The 13,064-nt window shown below is 38.2% G+C and overlaps 1 protein-coding gene across 1 annotated transcript in view; it reads left to right on the top strand.

Moving 5' to 3' along the window:
• The first annotated feature begins 1,525 nt into the window (after nt 1-1,525).
• The window catches only part of DYTN (dystrotelin), a 55,171-nt gene continuing 43,632 nt past the window's right edge, over nt 1,526-13,064 (top strand). Inside the window, exons 1-3 of the mRNA XM_090268671.1 lie at nt 1,526-1,544; nt 7,520-7,594; nt 10,186-10,387. Coding sequence (XP_090124797.1) covers nt 1,526-1,544; nt 7,520-7,594; nt 10,186-10,387 — 296 coding nt within the window. The remainder of the gene's footprint in view (nt 1,545-7,519; nt 7,595-10,185; nt 10,388-13,064) is intronic.

The following is a 13,064-nucleotide window of genomic DNA, read 5'->3' as shown; positions in this document are numbered from 1 at the left end:
CAGTCTTAAGCTATTCTCACCTGGGATGTTCAGGAAGGTGGCTGTTACCTGGAATGTAGAGCCCCTCTTACTGTTTTCTAACCTCTATGCTAACCGTGGCTCTCAATAGCTCCCAGAAGATGTTTTACTTACCTCCCCTCCACGTGAAATTAATATGGAAATAGTCCCTTGCAACAGAGGGGTTGGAGTGGCCTTAAATTATTCAAGATCTTTTATTACTAATGCATGCACTTCTCCGAACCCTGAAAGATGGTGTAGATTCAATGTCACTGTTTTGCATGCAATTGCTGGGCAGTCAGGACAAGACATCCATGCTTCTTAGGAATGCCACATCTGGAAATCTGTTATTACTCAGCTTTTTACTCTTCCAAAACTGCTGAGTAACTTATACAGAATGTTTGACTAAGTGCTTCTCCAACAAAACTAAGAAAGGTAAGGGCCTGGCATGGAAGCAGATATATCTCCTGCTCTATTGTTGATGGGACAAGAGGCTGGATCCTTCTGCACCTGCCTGGGGATTTTAGGAAGAAATAGCAGGGGGGCATTTCTACACCAAGAAGAGTTCTTACCTGATTTCATTTAATGTGACTTTTAAAACAAATCTTACTTGAATATATTTGAAACCTTCCTAGTTTTGACAAATCTGCAATCACTATTACTACCATAATTTTAAAGAACTAATGTAATCAGTTTTGGCTTTAGTTTCTCTGTTTGTAAAATATTACTTATCTGTTCAATAATTTGTCCTTAGTTGATTCATTAGAAGTGGATAGAGTACTATTTAAATTTAATTATGTTACTTTTAAAAACAGTTTTCAACTGCTCATGTTAAGAAATGTCTAAGAACTGTATAATGTTTTCTTATAGCATAACTCATCTTTTGTTAAATGCAATATATATACACACATATATATATATATATATATGTGTGTGTGTGTGTATGTGTGTTTGAACAATAGTTACAATGTGAAACAACAGGTAAGTAGCTAATTTACCACTCTTTTTCAAATAAATAATATAGAATTGTGTGTGATAAGGTGTTTAAACAGCATTGGTCAGAAACTTAATATGTAGAATTGTTTAGCACACTGATATTAGACATTCAAGCATTGAAAAAAAGCATTGAGAGATTCAAATTTTGTCTTTCAAAATTCAAGTAAAATTACATTTTTTCTGAAGTGAGAATCCAGTTCACTCTTTAACTTATAATGCCTCAAAAGTTCTAAGTAGTCACGGTATTAGTTTCAGGGGCTGCTCTCTGTTTCAGAGATATAGCTCTAAATTCCCAGAAGTATGACCGGTATAAGAAACTTCTACACCTATGTTCCTTATTTTTACCCCCCTAAGAGACTGCAGAGTCTCCCCCAACCACCTCACATTCTTGTTCCACAGGTGAAATGACTTTGAGTTGACCTTTTGTTCCCCCGCCCCCATTCTTCCATTGCAAAACTTTCTGCTTAGGATATTGGTTTGTTTTCAGCCAGGAGGACCTTCTTGCCATCTGCCTTTCCAAGAAATTCCTGAAATGGACCCAGATAAACAAGGTGAGTATTTTTTGTCCAGCTTCTAAGCACAATTTGTAAACAAAAAAATTAGGCACAGATGTTGTATTTTCAGACTCCTGAATTGCAGCAGAGTAGACATTTTGATGGGCTGAAAAAACATCTGTTGGCTGATTTAGAAGACTTTTTCTTCTAAACAGAAATTTTTGTAAGAGTATTTGGTCTATTGTCTCCAAAGCACCAAAATAATTTAACAAAAGACTTACTCTCAATATTAATTACATTTTAATTACAAGAAGGGGCTTATTTTTTAAAATTACTCTCATAATTTACTGTTAAAATGACATCACTATAGGTATTTTAATGTCAGGGGTTAAGTCACAGTATACGTGGGCCCAAAGTTGGGAGAAAGAGCCCACAGCTGTTATTATATGTTTGATAAATGGGTATGGAGGAAGCAATTTCCCTTTCTTCTAACACATCTGAATACCAGCTTAGGCCCAGGACTCGTCTATGACACTTTTATGGCTGGATCAAGTTGCAACCTTATTCCCCTAGCTAAAATCTAGATTGTTAACTTCACTTGTTCTATATAAAATTCTGTAACAACTCAAGTTATTTCTCTCAAACAACATCATGAGAAATTCGTATTATCCTTGGGTTTCCCAAATTTAGACCCCCATATTAATAAGCTTAACACAGAATGCTCGCTAACGCAGCAAAGCCCAATTTTCTCCCCCTAAAGATATGTGTTTCAAATTCAGTGTGTGTCAGAATCACCTGCAGGATTAGTTAATGTGCTGGGCTTCACCTCCAGAGTTTGTGACTCTCTTGGTCTAGGGTGGGGTTCAAGAATGTGCATTTCTAACAAGTTCACAGGCAATATTGATGCTGCTTACTTGGGACCACACTTAGACAACCACTGGCCTAAAATATCTATTTCTGGATCATCAAACTAGATGCTGGACAGTTGAAAGAGATTTTATTATATTCTTAGCACCTGTAGAAAATGATGCATATTGATTTGGCTAAAACAAAATTAAAGAGTCATTTAGAGAGAAACATGTTTCCCAGGCGAAATGCTTCCATGAACAAGACCATATTTAGCATGTGTTATTATTTCTTTAAGCATCTAAAACTACTTTGTTCATAGCTTTGGGCCTGATCTATCCAGAGATTTATTTCTTTCTTGAATTTTCTCCCACCAGCAGGAAAAATAAAAGAGCCTTGAGGAAGCAGGGCTGGCGGTGAATCACCTGGGACACACATTCATGTTTCCCATTGCACTGGATCGCAGCTTGCCATGTTATGCTGCATAACTTTCTCAGATGACGCTGCAAACAGAACTTGACAGGAGGGTGGCGGTCCAGATGGTAGAGCAGCATCTGGGAACCTGTCGAATCCCTGGTTTGCTGATTCTCTGTATTCATTTGGTACATCTGAGAGGAACCAGGGCACAAAAATGGGCCAATTTCCAGAAGGAAAAAAAAAAAAGTTGGGCATTACACTTTTGTAAACTATTTCCAGACTGTTATCTTAATTCTCAGTTTGTTTTACTTTGGACACAGCGCAGAGGTGTCTCTGGCTTTTCCCATACTCTAACTTTGAACTCCTATCTGTAAAAGAAGAACTTTTTACAAATAAGGAAATATTCAACAGCAAAATATTTATAACAATTTGCAGGGGTTTTGGTGTGGGTACATCTGTTCAAAAAAGAAAAACTTGGGAGTTTTTAAACAAATCGCTTGTTTTGGTGGCTTTTTTATGCACAGCTCACATTCACTTGAGGTGGGTTCTTTGACTTATAATCATATATTGATCATTGAATCAATATATGTTCATGGAGAGGCCTTCGAAGTGGTCTAACTCCTCTAGGGTGGGTCTGACTGGGCTCAGTGCTATAATCTGATCAGTGATTAACATAGTGCCTAGCACTCAGTCCCCGTATGTGCAACACTTCGGACTTACCCTACAACATTCAAGGGCAAGAAGCATCCTTTACCAAACCAAAGTATTTGTAAAGTTACTGCTTGGTATGAAATTTACAGTGAGTTAAGTCCGAAGAAGCCACCCCTTTGAGAGAGACAGACAGACACCTCTAAGGTTTTTATCCCAAACATCTGGTCTAAAATGTCATGGTGACCACCATTTGCCATACGTCGTGTCTTTGGCTGTGGGGTCCACTTGTAGACGAGGGACTCCCTGTCAAAACTGGACACAGAAACCCTTGTCAAGCCTAGCATCTGGTCTCTAAGATTACAGCATGCAGTCATTCTCTCCACCCAGGGAACTGCTAGGAAGAGCAGCCCTGGAAACCTCTCCCAACTTCCTGTCCAGGCCTCAGCCCCTCCACCCTCCCTCCCCCAATAAAAAAGGGGACAGAGCCATAGCTAGAACAACGCTGAAATCAAGATGGGTTTGCAAAGGCAAGGCGGAGTCCAGAATGTAAATATGGGTCAGGGACAAGGAGCCAGGAAATTGAATGAGGCTGAGGATTCAGGATGTGGGGGTCCAGGTGGTATCTGATGTGCCAAAGGCCCTCTCAGAGAGAACCTGTTCCTCTGGCCACTCAGCATCCATTCGCCTTTCTTCTGCTTCAGAAGAACAACTTACCCCTGATTTTAGTCCATGAACTTCTAGTAGTGTTGATTCCAATGCTCCCATTGCTGTGGGTGGCATTAACTATTTGATAGGCCTTTTAAACTGAGGCCTGAGCGGCGTTTGCTTCAGGGCAGCCCCTCAAACACAAAGAAGCTGTTGAATCTCTCAAGGGAGTAAAAAGAGCAAAGACCTTGGAACACACACAAGAATGGACATCAAAACATTCCCTTTCATTCTTTAAATTCTCCCACTGCTTCAAGAACAAGAAAGTAAGTAATGTCACCATAAATTATCCTGCTGCATTTGTTTAAACTGATAAAACCCACAGGGCAACCCATTATTCACTTTCTTAGAGCCTGCTTAGCAAAGGCTAAAGAGCTGAGTGTGTTTCTAGTCACAAATACTTCTTGAGCATACATACTACTCACAATTTTTTGAGTTTTAAGGGTAATCAGCTGATATTAAACTTGAAAATAATTTTATTTTTCCAGGACATCTTTCCTGCAGCATAACAAATACACATAAGTCCTGAGCTTAAAAAGCTTGCTTGCATGTAAAATCTTGCCTCCAAGTGAGTGTTAGGCGAATCAACTTATTTAATTGAGATTTGTTATTACAAGATACATTGGAGATGCGAAGTTGCTTGGCAGTTTTTTCCAAAGTTTGTGGCTGGTATCCTCTCTCACTTCCTCTTGTAACAACTCAGTTCTTCGTGATTCCTTAAGCGCTCTACTCTGCCACCTTCTCACCACTCACTCTGCAGGAACTTGCCCCAACTTCATAAAGAAAACAGAAGGCCTCAGACATGCATGCTCCCCACACCCAGGACTTTGTTATATCAAATGCCACCTGGATCCCCACTTCCCAAATCCTCAACCTCGTTCTTTCTCCTGGCTTTTCCTCCCCAACCCAACATACATTCTGGAATCTCTCTTTCTGAAAAAGAATTTTGATTTTATGTGTGATTCTAGTTATGGCTCTCTCATCTTCCCTTCAGATTAAAGATCTTGAAAAACTGTCCTCTTTTATGTTTTTCCTTCACCTACAGTTATTGGTTGATCTTGTGTAGTTTGATGTTGACCTTCATGACCACACTAAAATTGCTTTTGCAAAGGCTTCAATAAACAAGGTAATCATACACACACACACACACACACACACACACACACACACACAATAGAGACTATATTTAGCCCATAGATGATCTCCTTGTGCCTTTCAGATGCTGAAGTATTGGCTTGTCTCGATCTTCTGAAACTCACCTTCCTTGGCCTTTTTACTATTATTATCTCTGGTCTCTTAGGCTTTCCTTTCTCATTCTTTCTCTTAGGTTTCTCTTCCTCCTCTGTTACTTAAATATTATGTTCTTTAGGGGTTCTGTTACTTAGCCTCATTTTCTCTTCACTTATACCATTCTACTTAAACAATCTAATAGATGGACATGGTTTTGCCCAAATCCAATGCTAATGACCAAATCTCTGTGCCATCCCTGATAATGACCCTGACCTTCAGACACATAATCAAAAGTTGAGGCAAGATTCTTTATGAATTCAGAGGGCCTTCTGTCCTCTCTCCCCAAAGTCTCTCTTACACCTTCCAGCATTCTGACCTCTGTAATCCTCATACCCTGTACCTTTGCTCATGCTCTTCTTCCCTGCACTTGTGGCCTCATTTCCGCAAACCTTTCATTCCACTTAATATTTTGAAAATTGTATGCTTCTCTTTCAAGAGCCAGCTCTTACTTCACCTTCTCTAGGACATCTTCAGTATGCATTCCTGTATGTTTAGCCCAGTGAGCTCGTATCTCTCTGGACATTGAGAACTTCTGAGTCACCTTCAGGTCCTCAGGACCCAGCATAGTGCCTGGAACCTAATGTGCACTCAAGTCTTGTGTGTGTGTGTGTGTGTGTGTGTGTGTGTGTGTGTGTGTGTGTGATAACTGAAAAAATTAACACATATTAATAGCTATTTTGTGATGACTTACTTACAAACCTCTCTAGAAGCATGGCCTGGTGCATGGTAGAAACTCAAGAGCATAGCTCCCAAGCTTGCAGTTTTGAGAATTTTAAGTCTAGATAATGAAAGTCATATGAGCTCCGTGGTCCATGGCATTTTTTGAGTTTACTTTTTCTGCATATGAAGACTAATCATTTCCATCTTAGGCAACAACAAGCTCTGTTGTGAGATTGTTATGAGTCTCTTCAACAAAATTAAAATCAAATTTGAAGGATCAATGAAACAAATTTAAATTGTCGGAAATTGGGAGAAGTAAGAAAGATAATTTAGTAAGTATATTATCTACATTTTTGTATTAAATCATGCAAATACCCTTGAAGAATGTACTATGCTCTCTATTTATCTGATGAAGAGACAGAAGATAGATCAAAAAGTAAATTTCCCCAAAGGAAAAAGGAACTGGGTGTGTGGCTCCAGAGCTTTCTCTTTTCTTCCACACTGCGAAATGGGTAAATAAACATTCAGTGCCTGATAAATGTTCAGAATTGTTAGCCATTTTTGTAGTAGAAGCTCTCAAAAGAAGGTATATTAACAATTCTGTCTTGACTATAAAAATAACATATGCTCTTCATTAAAAATTTAGGTAATATCAATAAGCAGGGAGAAAATAACTATGAACACTCGGAATTGAAGCACTAGGAGAAATCCACTATCACCAGTTTGGCAAATGCCACTAGAATTTAAGCTCCCTATGGCAGGGATTTTTTTATCTGTCTTGTTAACTGCTATGTTTCAAAGGCCAGGAATCATGCCAAGGCCATAGTGTAAGAGCTCAATAAATATTTGCTAAATGAATGAATAGATGGATAGCTTTGGGGTTTTTTAAAAATATACACATAAATACATATGTGTATATTCTACATTGAGTTTTTTATCCTGTTTAATAAGGCTGTTTTGTTTTACATAGAAAAGTGGGCAAGCCCTGACTGGTGTGGCTCAATGGATTGAGTGCTGGCCTGTGAACCAAAGGGTTGCTGGTTCAATTCCCAGTCAGGGCACATGCCTAGGTTGCTGGCCAGATCCCCCATTGGGGCGCATGTGAGAGGCAACCACACACTAATGTTCTCTCCCTGCTTTCTTTCCGCCCTTCCCCTCTCTTTAAAAATAAATAAATAAAATCTTTTTTTTTTAAAGTGGGCAGATTTGTGGATGAATCCTAACTTTTTGGTGAATTCCTTAGTTTGGTGGACTCAGAGGGTGGGCCTAGGGTCCCCTGAGCCTAAGATTCTGTAGACCATTATTATTTGTTCCTAGACAGGAAAGAGAACTCTATCTAGACTTTCATTTCCATGCCTGAAAAATAAAGGACAGCTACCTGATCTCTAGGTCTCCCTTCTAGGACATGGGATTTATATAATGAGACTGTCACTTATCCATTATTTTGTGTGTTTTTTTTACAGATGCTCTTAATAGTATTGAGAATTCCATTTATAGAACAGCCTTCAAATTACGATCTGTGCAAACCATGTGTCAACGTAAGTAGAACACTTGAAATAAAGTGATTCTGAGTTAGATGGAAATTCACAAAGAAAACAAAAAGAAGCTGGATCTGTGCATCTCCTCCATTTGTAACAGAAGACAAAGGGAGGAGGAGATGCACTTGTGGTCAACCTAAGGGGAGCTTCACTGATTGAAAAAGAAAATAATTTTTGGATGAAGATTTTTTAAAAGTTTTTCCTATTTGGTTGCTGAAAGAAAATTAGTTTCTTTTTCAGGATACAAAACAAAATAAAATTACAAAATAAGTTAGTTTAGAGTCTGTACTTGTAGATTTAAGTTTAAAATTTTTAAATTTTCTCTACCATACAAGATTTTCATTTTCAATCTATACTTCTTATCTCTCTGAACATGCAGAAGTAGGTTCAGATGAATAATCCTTGGGTCATAAATTTTAAATTTATGTCTAGAATTTCCTGTGAACTTTTCTTTTGTGTTAAATTTATATCTAACTGAAAGCTATGGTTTTCTTTTCCTATACTGTTATCTAAGCAAAATAAAGTAAATACTATAAAAAGATCTACCCTGTAAAAATTTTCCAACAGGAAATAAATTGGGTCCTGGCTGTGGAAAACAACAGGCATTCAGCATATCTACAGTTATTGATTTCTAATAAGTTCTGTATTATATTTTTAAAAATCCCTTTATGTGAATGATTTATGACATTATCATATCAGGCCTAAAAGAAGCTGTGTTCTATATATGGCATTTTTCTTAAAGGTTGAATTTTTTCATATTTTACTTTCTACCTAATTATATAGACCAATGAGTTTCAAATTGTGCTTCACAACGTGTTCATGGGTGTGATGAAGGACACAAAACTTGGGAAAGGAAGAATAGACAACCTTAGAAAACTCAAAACCATCTCCTCAACCAGAATGACTCTATTTTTTCCATTTTCCATAGTGCATTTCTGTATAAGGGTCTTTTGAAGCAGGGATTCTTGACTTAAAAACAAAAAAACTTTAAAAAATTACTAATGTAGACAAATAAACTCACTTGTAATGATTATTTGTTATTCCAGAGATCAATTAAAGGCCAAATAGGCACATTAAAAATATATCCTCTGTTATGCTATTTCCCTGAAAAATTTCTCCTATTAAAGAAAGTGAGCAGCAAATGTTTATATATGCCTCTGTCATTATTGCCTGGGTACAAACAATGTAATTTGCAGATGTACCTTTTTGTACTTTTTTATTATCCCTTGTATCAGAAACAGTGAATATAAACAATACTCATGGGAAATATGAATAAGACACAAAATTAGTAATTGAAAATCCTACTTTGAAAAGCTATCTGAATAAAAATTTGAAACCAAGAGAGCCCCATACAGAGAGGTAAAACATAGTGCGAGTTCCAGGCAGCAGGATCTGGAGAACATCGCTGCATAAATCTTGCGGTGAGATGAATGGATACCAGCACTATCTGTTTTGCTGTAATGCAGAACTCTCAGCAGAAGTCACGAACGTCCCGTGTGCAGCATGCCCGGCTGAGATGATAGGCTTTGCGATTGAGTAACGATAAAAGATCTGGCAGCCTCCACCACCTGCAGCCAGGTTTTTATTAAAGTCACATCCCGGAACCTACTCTTCACTTCTTCAGACACTCCCCTTAAAAGCAGTATCAGAGAACAAATAAAAAATTTTATTATCCTTGCTAGATTTCTTATCTGCGAGATTGATTTACGAAGTAGAGAAAAGTGCAGGGTTTTATCATGTCACAGGCTGAAGCATTTTAAATGCCAGCAGCTCATGGTGCTGCTGCCATCCCATCTTTCACATGATACAATTGGGTGTTTATTAATTTTGTCTGTCATCCTCCATCTGTAAGAAGCCATAAGGTTAGTTCTATTTCATTCTTCCTTATATTCACTGCCTTGTAAAATGTTTAGGAGGTAGTAAAAAATATATAGGAAATAAACCATTATTTTTTGTAAGCAACTTCAGTTTTATTTCGTGCCTCCCTCAGATAATAATACTAATGGAACCAAGATCAAAAAAGAAATATTACTGAGGCAAGGGTGGGACCTAAAGAGTCTGATACTAAATTCAGCAACTGCTCTTATATAAAGATCACTGGGTTTTTAAACTAAAACAATTGTATTTTGACACACAATATTGCTTCTGAAGCTAGGCTGCAGACAATATTTGAACATGAAAAGTAAATTTGCTCAATCGATTTAAAGAATATAAAAGTGTTTTCTGCAGCCTTTCACCAGAGTGTCTTTAATTCCTTGGAAGGTTATTTTTTTAAGTTTTTCACTTTTTCTCCTTTCAACTTCATTCTATAAAACAACATCCTAAAGGTTATGCTGAAAATAATGTTACAATATGCTTTAATAACAGATGCACTTTTCCAGAATCAAACTGGCTGTCAGAATAGTAGCATCTGAATTATGCACAAGAGATATGTATCCAAACAGTGGTCATATCTAATTTTCTTTAAAGGAAATGGCTGCCATAAAAAAAAAAAAAAACAGTCTTATTAAATACTAACTGATATTTGCTTTATTTGAAGCCTTTTGTTCCCATCAGAAAATCAGGCTCAACTCTTCACTTGCTTTCCACAGTGGACTTGATTGGCAGTTCTCAGATTCAGCATGTCCTACTACGCCCAAGTCTCTGGGAAGCAAGAGAGAGCCCCCTCTCTGTAAAGCATCTTTTCCAGACCCTCCAGGACCTGTTTCAGAAAGTCAGGGTGGAAGAGCCAGGACAGGTACACCCCAGAGCTGCAGAGCTCACTCTGAGCCTCCTCACTGCGATGTATGACAGGTGAGGATGTAGAGGTCACACCACAACCTCAGGGGCAATGTTTTTTTTGCCACTGATCATTAACCATTTGGTGTTGTCTAATGATTGCTTATGGTTTAATGTATAAGATGGCTTCTTTGTTTTCCACAAATGCATTATTCATTCAGGAGGGGAATGAAAAAGTTATGTTAATTAGTTTCACTAATATAAATGACCCATGGACTGCAAAAAGAGAAAAAGTTTCACATTACTTTTTTCTATACAAATTCATTTCCACTTTAGAGACCATGCACACCCTTTGCTATGACAATTATACATCTACACTTGTGAAAATGTACACTTTTCTCTTAAGTCCCTACTAGTTTATTTTCTTGCTTATTTCTTTGTAACCAATTATTAGTTTTTGGTGTTTTTTTTTGTTGTTGTTGTTGTTTGTTTGTTTGTTTCTACAGTGGGTAAGTTTAAATAATCTGTGCACGAATGGCTAACCTATTGTCTTATCTGTTTGGGCTAGTGCGACAAAAATACCATAAGTAGGTGGTATAAACAGCAAACAATTATTTCTCATAGTTCTCAAGGTTGGAAAGTCCAAGGTCAAGGTGCTGGCCAGTGCATGATAAGGACCTGCTTTGAGGCTGATCTGCCCCGTGTCGGGCACCAGATGAGGCTGAGCTGCCTCCAATGCCCTGGCTCAGTTGGAAACTACTCTGTCCAGCAGAGGTTTCACAACCACGGTGGAACAAATTTATCCAGGACACTGTATTTTGTCTGGGGGGAAAAGGAGGTGGCAGTTCCCTCTAGTGGAGAAAGCGCAAGACCTCCATTCCTCATGCTTTATATTGAGAAGAGTATGCATGGGAGATACAAGGTCAAAATTCATAAATCATCAATAGCTTTTAGGTGCCTAGGTTACAGTTGACAGTTACAGATTACATGTATCAATATAGAGATCACAGTGACCAGCCTGTGTTAGGGTCTATTAAATATCTTGATGCCATACTGGCATTAGGTACAAGGTTTCACACATTTCTTGCTAGAAATTGTTTATAGTTAACTGAGAGGTAAAAAAAGCAGAGCAAGCTCTAAAGCATAATAAGCATTCTTTAAATCCAATTCCCATGGAAACCCTGTGAGTGGCTTTTGGTCCTGTCTGCCTCCGCCTTCCAGTTTTCTGTTGAGACTTAGAGGCTTCTGGGGGTGAGATGGGGGTGGGTGCGGTGCCTGGCTCATGGCTTGGGCTACAATTCCTGAAACCACAAGGAGCAGTACCCCACACTGCTTCCTGGTTCATAGAGGACCATGTACTTCGTGTGTCCTACATGACAAAAGGGGTGAGGGAGTGCTCTGAAGTTTCTTTTGTAAGATCACTAATCCAACTCATGAGGACTCTTTCCTTGTGATACAATCATCTCCCTAAGTCCCACCTCCAAATTCCATCACACTGGGGGTTAGGATTTCAATGTGTTACTTAGGTAGGGACAAACATTCAGTTCATTGTACCTACCAACCAGTTTAGACCATGTCAAAGGCTTGCTTATGCATGCCCTGGAGTCAGTGCATGCATGTATGTCTTCATGTGTGTGTGTTTCTCCATGTCTTGCTGGCTCTGGGGTTTACCATTCTTCTGTCTCCTTTCATTATGTTTATCTTATGTGATTTGACCCAGTGAACCTCATCCCTTAGAATGGGCTTTTCAAAATTCATAATGAATATAATACACTTGGAAAGTGCAGAAAAGAGTAAAGGAGAAAAATGTCACCCAAAAGCCTGCCTCACAGAGGCAAGCACAGTTTAACCGTCTGGCAAATTCCTTACAGTGTTTCCTTTTCTAGTTTATTTTATTTTTATTGCACAAATAATGTATAAACATGTTCCCAAGTGATATTTTCATGATTTTGACCTCCTTAAACTTTAAACTTTTGACTGTGATTTCTGATATCAGCATCTGCCCTTAATAATCCTCTTGCATTTACTAGAGGATCATGAGATTGTCACCCATTGTCCTCCATAAGCTTATAAAGGGTCTCAATTTGAGAGGGGGGGAATGTTATTTTTTATTGTTATAAAAATTAATTAATTAATCAATTAATCAATTTAAATAATAATAATATAGGAAAGGGAGAAACCAGAGAGCTTGTATGCATGACCCATGGGCATGGACTGGGGGTGTGGGGGGCATTGCTGGGAGAGGGGGGTGCTGGGAAGAGGGGAGCAAAGTGGAAAAAAATGGAACTATTGTGACAATATAATCAATAAAACATACCTAAAAAAAATCCTCTTGCTTTTAATACATTGTTTTGTAGGTGTGAAACCTCCACAGCCAGTGGGCAAAGGATGGTGAAGCTCTAAGTGAGGGCCTGTGATTTTTTATGTATAAGTGTTTGCTCATTTTGCATGCCTTTTGGTCCTTGTCTCTGTTGTTTGGTTTCCAGGCAAGTGAGTCTACCTGCTCTGTGAAAACAGGGTGGACCCCTATATCCCCAGTGCTAGCACTGTGCTTAGCAGAGTGGAGGCACCCAAAAAATATTAGCTGAACACATAAATGAATGGTGAAATATTTTAATTAGTTCTGTCAAATTCTAGATATAGGAAAACAGACCACAAAGAGCTTGAACTGATATTATGTCAGAAACGTCTATCAACAGTTATGTTTTTAATAAACCACTTCACCAAGTATAACCCTGCCTTTCCGATTCTT

This window comes from Furipterus horrens, unplaced genomic scaffold (genome assembly GCF_987537825.1).
Source record: "Furipterus horrens unplaced genomic scaffold, mFurHor1.1.pri manual_scaffold_1, whole genome shotgun sequence".
Classification (NCBI taxonomy): domain Eukaryota; kingdom Metazoa; phylum Chordata; class Mammalia; order Chiroptera; family Furipteridae; genus Furipterus; species Furipterus horrens.
The sequence above is the reverse complement of the archived record's forward strand: the minus strand, read 5'-3'. Positions and strand labels throughout refer to the sequence as shown.